Raw genomic sequence first — 11,769 nt, 5'->3', positions numbered from 1 at the left:
TCTCTCTGCCTCCATTTCTCTGAACCTGATGCTCCATCACTTCCCCTCCATTTTCTCTCCTCCTTTTCCCTGCATCCTACCTTATTTCCTCACTACCCATGATTCTCTCAATAACTCTCCATGTGCTTCTCTCTACCATTCTATTTTCATCACTCTCCTTCCCTCTCCACCTCTTTGTTTGTCATCCCTATTTCCATTTCCTCCACCCCTCAATGCCCTGTAAATTTTCCATTGCTCCGTGTTTCTCTGCAGAACTGTTATCAGCCAAAGAAATTCTAACTCAATCCTCTGGAGATGTCAGGGCATTTGTACAACAGTCATAGAGGGTTTTTTTTTTTTAAAAAACAGTAGGGGAAAGAGTTTCTTTTACATTTCCAACCATTACCTCCCATTCCCAACCATCCTCAGGAGGTAGTGGTAAGCTACCTCCTGTGTCTGTGTGAGGAAGGTAGTCCAAAGTGCTGTCAGGTGGGTATTTAAGGATTAAGGACCCCCCCCCTCACCCCACCAAAAACACCAATGACAATGAAGAAATGGCAGATATATTTCTAAGACAGGAGGCTTTGTGAGTGAAAAGTGGTGGAGTTCCACTGTACCTGTTGTTCTTGTCCTTTGGGTGGAGAAGTGGCAACTTTGGGAGGTGCTGGAACAGCTCAGGTGAATAAGGGTGGTGTGCTAAATACAAAAAAAGAAACTGGAGTTGGGCACTCACTTCTTTGACTCTGCTCCCCCATTCATCCAGATAATGGCTGATCATCTATCTCAGTGCCATTTTCCAGCCCTATCTCCATTGACCTTGATTCCCTTAATATCCAGAAATCTCCATCTCTGAACTCCTATCTATCACGGTAAAACCACAGTACCTGTTGCACCTCACACTCCTCATTGTAACAATCAGTTACACTGTAAGCCTTTTCCATAAGTTATAAACTGCACTTCTCACTGCAACATTCTGATGAAACCTATACCATTCATTGTTGCACTCTGATGCATCTCAGTGTGACATTCGGTTACACTTCACACCCCTCACTGTGATGGTCTTGATAAAAAACCAACCCCACATACAATGACAATCCACCCTCAGGTTAAAATGATTGAAATGAAGACCATCCTTAATTAAAACTTTGCTGCTTTATTTAAATGGACCTGCTGACATTGATATAAAACATGTAGCTGGGGGTCTGAGGCTGTGATCTCTGGAATGATGGCTGGGTTGGAGGATGGTGTCAGGATCTTTGAGCTGGCCTGTCTCGAATTTTCTGTCCCTGTCCAGCCACCTTCTTCTGTTATCTTCAAGATCATGAATGAGGGCTTCAATCAAACTCAGAGTATTCTCTGTACACAACCTTCCCTTTGGGGGTCTCTGTGTTCCAGGCATGGGAGAGAGAATCGTTCCCATCCCGGGGTGACAGTTCCTCATCACTGGAATTCTGCAGGGAGATGGGGAGCAGGATAAACAAGAAATTATGGTTAATCCCAATGGACTCACTTCCCACTCACTTCCATTATCCACAATCTCAATGCATTTGATCCCTTCCCATTCCTTCCCACTGACCACAATCCCAATCTCTTTCCATTCCCTCCCACTGTCCAGAATCCCAATGCACCCAATACCTACCCATTCAATCTCATACCACGATCCAATGGACCATTAACTCCCACTATTTACATTCCCAATAGATACAAGCTCTTCCCTACCTGTTTTGTGAGGTCACGGCTGAATTTATAGAAGGAAGTCAAATGCCTCTTGCTGGGTGGGCTCTCTCTCTCTTCTTTTGCCCTCTTCCTCTTGTGAGTGCCTCCTTCACTTGGTGTGGGACTATCTGAGCCCTGTGAGCTGAGTCTGGCTGCTGAGGCTTCCTCTTCCTCTGGAAGCTGACTTCCCGGAGGATTGGTGTCCAACTGGGTCTCCTCACCTCCTCGGCTGCCCTCATCCTGCACATACACAGACACTGGTCACTAACCAAATCCCAATAAGGCCGTCGCCAAGTCCCTTCTGGGAATCACTGCTAACCAGAAACTCAATCGAAGCAGCTATGCAACTACTGTGGCTACAAGAGCCCATCAAAGGCCAGGTATTCTGTGGTAGGTGATCCATCTCTTGGCATCTCATCATTCACAAATGCAATGGAATACTTACCACTTGCCCAATATGCCACAATATTATTCACATCTTTCCACCACCTACAAGGCACAAGTCAGAACAATGGATAACTCTCCACTTGGATGTTAGTCCATGCACTCAATATCTGCGACATTGTCTACATTACCCTTTTCACCATCTACAAATCAGGAATGTAATGGGATACTTTCCACTTGCCCATGTGAATGCTGCTCTAATAACACTCAAGTACCTCAACACCGTTTGGGTCAAAGCCACTTAGTTGACTGACAACCTCCACCATTACTACACCCTGGCTGCTATGACTACAAAACACATTGTGGTTCCTTGCCTGGGCTACTCCGAAAGCACCTCCCAAACCCTCAATCTGCACTGCCCAGAAGGACAAGGGAAGCGAATGCAGGGGTTACACTGCCTCCTCCCAGTCACACTGCATTCTGAATCGAGAATACATAGCTGTTCCTTCATTGTGACTGGAAATGAATACTGGAACTTCCTCCCCATACAGCAGCACCTTCTTCAGTTCAAGAAAGCATCTCGCCTCCATCTCCAGTAGTAGGAGATGGGCCTTGCTGTAATGCCAAAATCCAGGAAAATGCCAAGAAAAGGTTGGTACAGTAGTTAAAGAGTGATGAATCTCGTCCACTCCTGGAAGACTGGGCATTTCTTCGGATTAAGTACTTGACAGAAAAGCCCATCTTTTATCTCCCTTTTTTCCTCAACGCCAGTTGAGACTGAGAAAATTCCTTTCCCATTGGTCGAGAACAACAACTCCTAAACGAGCAACAGGACAGATCCATGAAGGTAACCACTTTATGGGCTTAAAGATTAACAAGGGGAGGGCAGAGCAGGGAGGATGAAAACCTGATGCAATCCAGGCAACTGAAGATGCAGCATCAATAACAGGACAGAAGGAGAAAGTCGAGAGCTGGCGGAACCTAAAGATCTCAATGGGTGACTGAAATAGGGAAGGAACAAGGAGCATGGAGGTGCCCGAACAGGAGGAATGGAAAGTGTAGAGGATCAAGAAGTTTACAGAGATAGAGAGACTGAGGCCTGTGGAGGGAATATTTAATTATCAGGTTTTGTACTGAACTGCAGCAAGTAAATATTACCTCGAGCAATATAGTCAGCTGGGCCGTTCGGTAAGAATCACCATGAGCGTCCAAACATTTCATCAGGAACCTAGTGAGCAGAAGAAAGGCAAGCGTATTACAATCATGACTGTTGTATTTTTTTTCCCCCGTCAAAAGCAGTGGACAATATTCAGAAATGAGGTGGGGAGGAACCCTGGCTGATTTCAGATTTATTGTCAGAGTACATACATGACATTACATACAACCCTGAGATTCTATTTCTTGTGGGTGAGGCAGAATTGCCACTTATTGGTAGTGCAAAAAAAACTGTACACAGCGTATACATGTAAACAAATAAAGAAATGTAAACAGATAATGAATGTGACTGTGCAATAACTGTGCAATACAGAGAGAATAAATCAATAAAGTGCACAAGTATGAGTCCTTAAATGAGTCCCTGATTGAGTTTGTTGTTGTTGAGAAATTTGATGGTGGAGAGAGGAAGCAAATGTTCCTGAACCTGGCAGTGCGAGTCTTATGGCACCTATACCTCTATCCTGATGGCAGCAGTGGAAACAGAGCATATGCTGGGTGGTGTGGATCCTTAATTCCTCTGCTCTCTGACAGCAACATTCCCTATAGATGTTGTCGATAGTGGGGAGCACTTTACCAGTAATGTCCTAGGCTGTGCCCACTATTTTCTGGAGGGCTTTATGCTCAGGAGTATTGGTGTCTCCATACCAGACCATGATGCAGCCAGTCAGCACACTTTCCATCATACATCTGTAGAAATTTGCCAGAGTTTCTGGTGTCATACCAAACCTCTGCAAACTCCTGAGGAAGAAGAGACATTGACATGCTTTTTTCACAATGCCTTTAGTATGTTCGGTCCAAGAATGATCCTCCAAAATAACCCCGGTGTCACTGGAAAGTGACTGGCAGCAGGAACCGCAGTTAATTTCCCCCTTTCTCCAATCCATGTCTCATTAAGCAACAAATGGAGTACAAGAACAGGATACCTTCGCTCCTTCTTTAATCTCTGTGTTATCTTCCTCACGTTTTTTAATCTGTTCAAGAGTTTTTCATTTACCTGAAATAGAAATGATGAATGTCAATTAAATCCTTGATATTTTAGCAAACTAGACAGTCAATGTACATTTTGGTTAAGATGTTGCAGAGGGATCAGAATCATCTGGAAAAAATGTGCTACAAAATGGCAGATGGAATTTAATAAATTTACAAGAATAAATTGAAGTATTGTGTGCAGTTTTACTCATCCAACTATAGGAAAGATAGCAATAAAGTTGAAAGAGTTCAGGGAAGATTTACCAGGATATGGTTGGGTCTGAGTTACAGGGAAAGGTTGGAGTGAAACAGGAACATCTGCAGATGCTGTGTTTGTAGTAAAAACACTAAAATGCTGGATAACTCAGCAGGTCTCGCAGTGACCATAGGAGGTAAAGGTATATAACTAACAAGGTATGAAGAAGGTCTAAGGCCTGAAGCATTAGGCCTGAAACATTAATAACATATCTTTACCTCCTATGGACACTGGGGGACCTGCTGAGTTCCTCCAGCATCCCTGTATTTTTACAACAGGGAAAGGTAAGCAGGTTAGGACTTTAGATTCAGATTTATTGTCAGACTACATATGTGACATCAGATACCAACTTGAGATCCTTTTTCTGTGGGTAGTGTGAAAAAAAAAACTGTGCACAGAGTATACATGTAAAAATAAAATTGTAACCAGATAACAAATGTAAACCAACTGTGCAAAAGAGAGACATTTAAAAAACAAAATCAATAAAGTTCACAAATAAGAATCCTAAATGAGTCCTTGATGGAGTTTATTGTTGAGGAGTCTGATGGTGGAGGGGTAGCAGCTGTTTCTGATGTGAGTCTTGTGGCACCTATAACTCTTTCTGGATGGCAGCAGCGAGAACAGAACGTGTGTTGGGTGGTGTGGATCCTTGATGATTGCGGGTGCTCTCCGGTGGCAGCATTTCCTTTAGATATTCTCTAGAATGGGGAGGGTTTTGCCTGTGATGTCCTGGCCTGTGTCCACTACCTTTTGCAGGGCTTTACGCTCAGGGTATTGGTGTCTCCATACCAGACTGAGAAGCAGCCCGTCAGCACACTTTCGACCACACATCTGTAGAAATTTGCCAGGGTTTCTGATGTCATACCAAACCTCTGCAATCTCCTGAGGAAGAAGAGGAATTGACATGCTTTCTTCACAATGCCTTTAGGATGTTTGGTCCAAGAAAGATCCTCCAAAATAGTGACTCCCAAGAATTTAAATTTGCTCACTCTGAGCATAGAAGAATAAGGGGAGATTTGATAGCGGTTTACAAAAATTACAATGGGTATAGACTGAGTAAACGTAAGTACGCTTTTTCCAGTGAGCAAACCAGAGAGCATGGGTTAAAAGTGAAAAGGGAGAAGTTTAGGGGGGGGGATTAGGAAGAATTTCTTCACATCAAGAGTAGTGGGAGCAATGAACAAGCTGCCGGCCGAAGTGGTGAATGCGGGTTCAACTTTAACATTTAAGAAAAGTTTGGACAGGTACATGGAGGAGGGAGAGAATGGACTGGATGCAGGTCAATGGGACTCAGCAGAATAATAGTTTCCCACAGACTAGAAGCGCCAAATGACCTGGACTGAGGTCCTCCATCAGCCAGCTCCCCACCATGACTACCAGCACCCCCACATCTCCATCGGGCAGACAAAACTCAAAACGGTCAACCAGTTTACCTATCTCGGCTGCACCATTTCATCAGATGCAAGGATCGACAATGAGATAGACAACAGACTCACCAAGGCAAATAGCGCCTTTGGAAGACTACACAAAAGAGTCTGGAAAAACAACCAACTGAAAAACCTCACAAAGATAAGCGTATGCAGAGCCGTTGTCATACCCACACTCCTGTTCGGCTCCGAATCATGGGTCCTTTACCGGCATCACCTACGGCTCCTAGAATGCTTCCACCAGCGTTGTCTCCGCTCCATCCTCAACATTCATTGGAGCGCTTTCATCCCTAACGTCGAAGTACTCGAGATGGCAGAGGTCGACATCATCGAGTCCACGCTGCTGAAGATCCAGCTGCGCTGGGTAGGTCACGTCTCCAGAATGGAGGACCATCGTCTTCCCAAGATCGTGTTATATGGCGAGCTCTCCACTGGCCACCGTGACAGAGGTGCACCAAAGAAAAGGTACAAGGACTGCCTAAAGAAATCTCTTGGTCCCTGCCACATTGACCACCGCCAGTGGGCTGATATCGCCTCAAACCGTGCATCTTGGCACCTCACAGTTCGGCGGGCAGCAACCTCCTTTGAAGAAGACCGCAGAGCCCACCTCACTGACAAAAGGCAAAGGAGGAAAAACCCAACACCCAACCCCAACCAACCAATTTTCCCCTGCAACCGTGTCTGCCTGTCCCGCGTCGGACTTGGCAGCCACAAACGAGCCTGCAGCTGTCGTGGACATTTACCCCCTCCATAAATCTTCGTCCGCGAAGCCAAGCCAAAGAAATAAGAAATCTATGGTTATACTGCTCATTTTTTAAAAAAAAACCTCACTGCGATTTTCCTCCCCCATCTCAATCTCCCTCGATTTCATTAATATCCATAAATCTCTGGTTGCTTTTGCTTCGATCAATTGTTAATAGATTTGTTTTCTTAGTTTTAATTAAATATCTCAAGTCTGAAACATTGACTCTGTTTCTCCCTCCACAGATGTTTTTTTCCAGCATTCATACATCTCCAGCAGTGCGATGCGATGCTCCTTCAATATTGTAACATCCGTGCTTCCCTCCACTTGAGCCTGGATTTGCACCTGGAGTGTGAAATCGGTTCTTCTGATCGACTTACCGTCTCGATTTCCTTGCACCTTCGCTGTAACGCGTGGTACTTGTTTCGGTATTGCTCCAGCTGCCTCGCTGCCCCTTCCTCCTCGGTGGTGTTGCCGTTCAGCCCTGTCTCTGCGAACTCCACCTCCTGCTCCAGCTCGCTCTCCAGAATGTTGCCACCGAAGAGTGGGGGGAGGGCCAACTCAGAACAGGGCCCCGAGAAGTCATCAAAACCAACTGCAGACATCTTTTGTCCAGGCTTTCTGTTGGTCCACTTCACTGGATTTCTCTTCTGTACTCGCAGATCTGATCTGGAGGTAAGGCTTTCTTGATGCAGTTTGTTGGACGGAGCCTCTGAGCCTAGCTGGGTTTTGTTCTCCTGTAAGCATCACCCATAGTTTTAGTGTCAAGTTGACTCTCGTTGCAGGATGTTGACTGGACTCTAAAGTTGTCGGCAAGAGGGAAAGATGCGAAGGAAGGAATAAATGGCATTACGTATCCAACTGAGCCCTATGGTTCCGTAAATGGGTGAGAGGTTAACTCCCAAAATGCTCCGGGCTCCTCTCCAAGCGGACTCCACGCACAAACTGCCGATTGGGATGGGCGGGCAGGGGATGAGAGTGATTGACATTTGTTTCAACCAGTCATTCTCAGATGGGACTTCCATTTATCCAATGAGAGAATAGAAAACTCAGAGACTCGGGCTAGTCCTTTTGATTGACAGGAAGCGTAACAATCACTGGGCTGGATGACGACACTAAATTAAGAAGGTGTCGCCCAAGAAGACGAGGAACCAATCAGCTACGACGGGTTGCCGAACCATGATTAAAAATATCAACATTGTAAAGTACAGTTGGCGAGGATGGGGAAGTTTGATGAGCTGCTTAAAAACAATAATTCCCACCCCCCCCAACCTGTCAAAGGTCATTTTGCAGAGAACATAAAGCTCAGTGCTAACCAACTAAGCGCTGCCTCCTTATTTTAATATGAACGTCATCGAAAGGCGCGGCTGCTCTGACGTCCATTTCGTGCGCGGAGGAGACCGTGCTTATGGGCTTGGAGCGTCTATCGAGCAGCGGCCGCCGCCGGTGTGTGGGAATGCAGGAGGTTACCCATTGGTGAGCGTTCTCAGCTCCCGTCACTCCTTGGTTTCCCTGTGTATGGTTTTGCACTTCACTGATTGTTTGTTCCATTGTTTGGCTCACCCGCTCAGATAAGAAACTTGACGCTACACGAACTTGCCTTTCATAAGGAAGACATTAGCATTGCCGGCGGCACCCCTTACGGTCAGAGAAAGAGAAGCAAGGGAGAATCTCCGCAGAGTCACCGAGTGTCCCATCAGTTTCACTGAGTGCCCGTGGATTCGCCTCCACCGCTCCCACAGCCTCTGTATCCGCACAAGACTTCAGTTCAGTTCAATCGGCAATCTGAGTCCAGATACAAACCTCCGGCCTTCAGGGCTCTTTTGGAGCTCTCCTTGCCCTCAGCATCCTCCTTAATCCTGGGCTCCCATGAGCCAGCTTCCAGCAGCTCGCAGCCTGGCGCAAGTCTCTCGACCTCAAGTCGCCAACATCTCGCAGCCAATGTGTGTCCTTCAGCTGCAGAGCCCCAGGCTGGTTTGCCACTGTGATCACCATCTTTAGGGTCGTCTCCTCTGATCCTCTTCCCGACGAGCGGAGGGGGAGGGTGGGGTGGTGTTCTGCCTTGTGCCAGCCTGTCGCTCCCTGGAGTCTGCATCTCCTCAAGGCCACTGCCAAACACAGGTGCCGTGGTTGGAGGATTTTAAATAAAATATCGTCATCTCCTTTAACAAGCTGTTTAAAGCATCGTTGGCAGTGGGACCCCACGCGGGGGTGCTGAGTCTCTGCTCCCTGCATTCGCACTGCTGCTGCCATTTTTGTTGGTCATGTAATAGTACAGAATATGCTGTAAGACAGATAAAGAGTTGCCCGGTGCTCCTTAAGAGAAAAAAAAAGATTTGCAAAAGAGAGATGCTTCAGAGTCCCTGAGTGCCCATGGATTTGCCTCCAGTGTTCTCAGACTTTGCAACCACACAAACTCCTGTTCAATCCATCAGCAACTCGAACACCAGATCCAGACCTCCAACCATTGATTGACTCCTTTATCCCTAACTGTTGGTCTAATTTGTTGTCTATCTAAGACTCCTTTTCCCCCTCCTTACAGTATCAGAGGGACACAATTTCCTCTCAAAAGAGGGGGAGTTTTAACTTTTGCTTCATTGACTGTGATTGACTTGGTGCAAGGTGCACTTCCACAAGAGGTTTTTGTAGAAACACATACAACACCTAGTGTCAATATGAGAAAATGAAACTGGTGCCTGATGGATATGTTGATGTAGAAATATTTTGGGAACAATAACCATAATTCTGCATGCTCCGAGATTTGAAAGTTTGGTCCTCAAGTTGAGGTCCTAAATGTTGAGATTCAGTACTGTAAGAGAGGATCTGATAACGATAAGATGAGAACAGATGTTTGCAGAGAAAACATCTGACAAGTGAGAGAATTTTAATGAATTCTGGGCCAACACATGCTGATAAGGGTGAAAGATAAAGTTGGCAAGATGAGGAACCTTGGATAATATGATATTAAATATTTGATCATGAAAAAAAAGAAATCATAAAGTAGATAAAGGCAACTGGAATGGAATAAATGTTTTGAGGATTATAAAGACTGTTAGAGAACATAACAATATGTGGAGCCATGGGATGCGGGTGAGGTCATGAAAGAATACTCGTCTTCTGCACAATGAGAAGTATGTGGAAAATAGCAGGTTCAGTGAGGAAAATAAGATGTGTTAATGAATCCCCAGGGTTGGATGAGATCTGTTCCAGGTTCTATGAGAAGTAAAGGAGTAGTTAGCTGAAGAACTGTCAGATTTTTCAGCCACATGTGATATACCAACACACTGGAGATTAGGTGATATTTTTTTCTTTATTTAACAAGGGCTATGCAAACTTTAGAACAGAGAGGCCTAGGTCAATGGTCTGAAAATTATTGGAAAAAATTGTAATGGATTTAATTTGTATACATTTTTAGAGGAATAATCTGTGTGGCTTTGTGTGAGAGAAATACTTTGCAACCACATCTGAGTTTTTGAAATGGTCACTGAGAGAGGGAAGTAGTCTAAATGGGCTTGAGTAAGGCACTGATTGGCCTTCTGAGCATCCTTTAACCTTACTGGTTGAAATTTGGAGGCTCATTGCCACCCTATTTGTTTGGCTCACTCTAGTCTGAGTTTTTGAGATGGTAACAAAAAAGATTGATGAAGCCAGGCAGTGGACTTTTATCAAAGTGGCACATAGGCATTTGACCATGAACCACATGGGTGACTGGTTAATAGAAGGTGAGCTGGCTAATGGATGCAAATTGACTTGATGATCCATGGCAGAAGGTGATGGTGGAAGTATGCTTTATTATTTGGAATTCTATCACAAATAGTGTACTACGGAGATCAGTGCTGGGAATTTTGTTTTTGTGTTTAAATGTTCAAGACTTTCAAGTGAATGTAGGAGGAATGATTTGATAGTTATCTCCAGTGGTTGGCCTGCTGGATGTCAATTATTCACATTGGCTGCTTTGTAGAACATTGTTTTCTTTTCATTGGTCAATATTCTCCCTGCTGTGTCCTGATGGTTTTCTTCCTTTCAGGTTTAAATGAATACTTCTGATTTGTATTTACCTTGGAAAAGGGTTAAGATGCTTTGCAGCTATCTACAACTTTAGTCAGGCCACAAGTGGAATATTGTGTTTGTTCTGGACACCATGCTATAGGAAGGATGCAAAGGCCTTGTAGAGGGTGCAGAAGAGTATCACTAGAATGTTGTCTGGATTGGAGAGTAGAAGCAATAAGGAGAGGTTGGACAAACTTTGGGTTTATTTTGTCTTTCTGTGAAAATGAATCTGAGAAATAACCTAATTTTTAAAAAAAAGTATACAAAACAAGAGGTCTAGATAGGGTTGGTGGTCAGGGTGGAAATACAAATATGATAGTGTAGGTTTAAGGTGAGAGGGAAAAGTGTGAAGGAGATTTGGACAGCAATATTTTTACATAGCGAGTAGTAAGAGGTTGGACACATTGCCGGAGAATGTGGGAGAAGCAAACATGATAGCAAAGTTAAGAGACATTTAGACAGATGAAAGAAGAGATTGAAAAGAGGGATATGAACCATGTACAGGCATATCGAATTAGTTTAGATTAGCATCATAGCCAGCAACAGGCAGACAGCGTGTGTTTTAAAGTTCTCTGTTCTGTGTTCAATAGTGAGAGATAATTTGATATTATGGACATGTCAGGATGAAGGAGGAGGCATTATGCTGAAGAGTGCACAAGGATTAATAAATTCCCCAGATCAGCTGAGATCTTACCAGGATGCTATGGAAAGCACAGGAGGATATCTCAGCCATAAGTGACATAGGAAATGCCTGGAGATGAGCAGATGGATTTTTTTGGAATATTTTATTTTACAAATTTTAAAATAATAATTACATTCCATTAAATTCAAAAATTATTTTAAAAAGTTATACAAGTGATATGTAAGAAACCCTCTCCTCCCCCCCAATCTCCCTCCCCTCCCTCCAAAGCCTCTTGAAAGAAAAAGAAAATTAAAGAAAGAGGGACTGGTGAATGCTAAGGGAATAGAGGATTTATATCATAAAGTCTAATTTTGGAGGTTACCAAGAAGTGAGGTATTCAGAGAGTTTA

At 44.3% G+C, this 11,769-nt stretch overlaps 1 protein-coding gene and 1 long non-coding RNA gene across 2 annotated transcripts in view; one reads left to right on the top strand and one right to left on the bottom strand.

The window, feature by feature from the left end:
• Positions 1-1,112: 1,112 nt before the first annotated feature.
• On the bottom strand, positions 1,113-7,659 carry tfpt (TCF3 (E2A) fusion partner). The gene is made up of 5 exons (XM_069914152.1): positions 7,069-7,659; positions 4,218-4,288; positions 3,238-3,307; positions 1,699-1,935; positions 1,113-1,430 (listed from the first exon to the last, which is right to left on the bottom strand). Exons 1-5 carry the CDS (start codon positions 7,291-7,293, stop codon positions 1,314-1,316), a joined length of 720 nt encoding a protein of 239 aa, XP_069770253.1. The 5' UTR covers positions 7,294-7,659; the 3' UTR covers positions 1,113-1,313.
• The window catches only part of LOC138751625 (uncharacterized), a 24,352-nt gene continuing 19,567 nt past the window's right edge, over positions 6,985-11,769 (top strand). Inside the window, exon 1 of the long non-coding RNA XR_011350094.1 lies at positions 6,985-8,164. This is a non-coding gene — a long non-coding RNA (uncharacterized lncRNA). The remainder of the gene's footprint in view (positions 8,165-11,769) is intronic.

This window comes from Narcine bancroftii, chromosome 1, assembly GCF_036971445.1.
Source record: "Narcine bancroftii isolate sNarBan1 chromosome 1, sNarBan1.hap1, whole genome shotgun sequence".
NCBI classification, from domain to species: Eukaryota; Metazoa; Chordata; class Chondrichthyes; order Torpediniformes; family Narcinidae; genus Narcine; species Narcine bancroftii.
The sequence above is the reverse complement of the archived record's forward strand: the minus strand, read 5'-3'. Positions and strand labels throughout refer to the sequence as shown.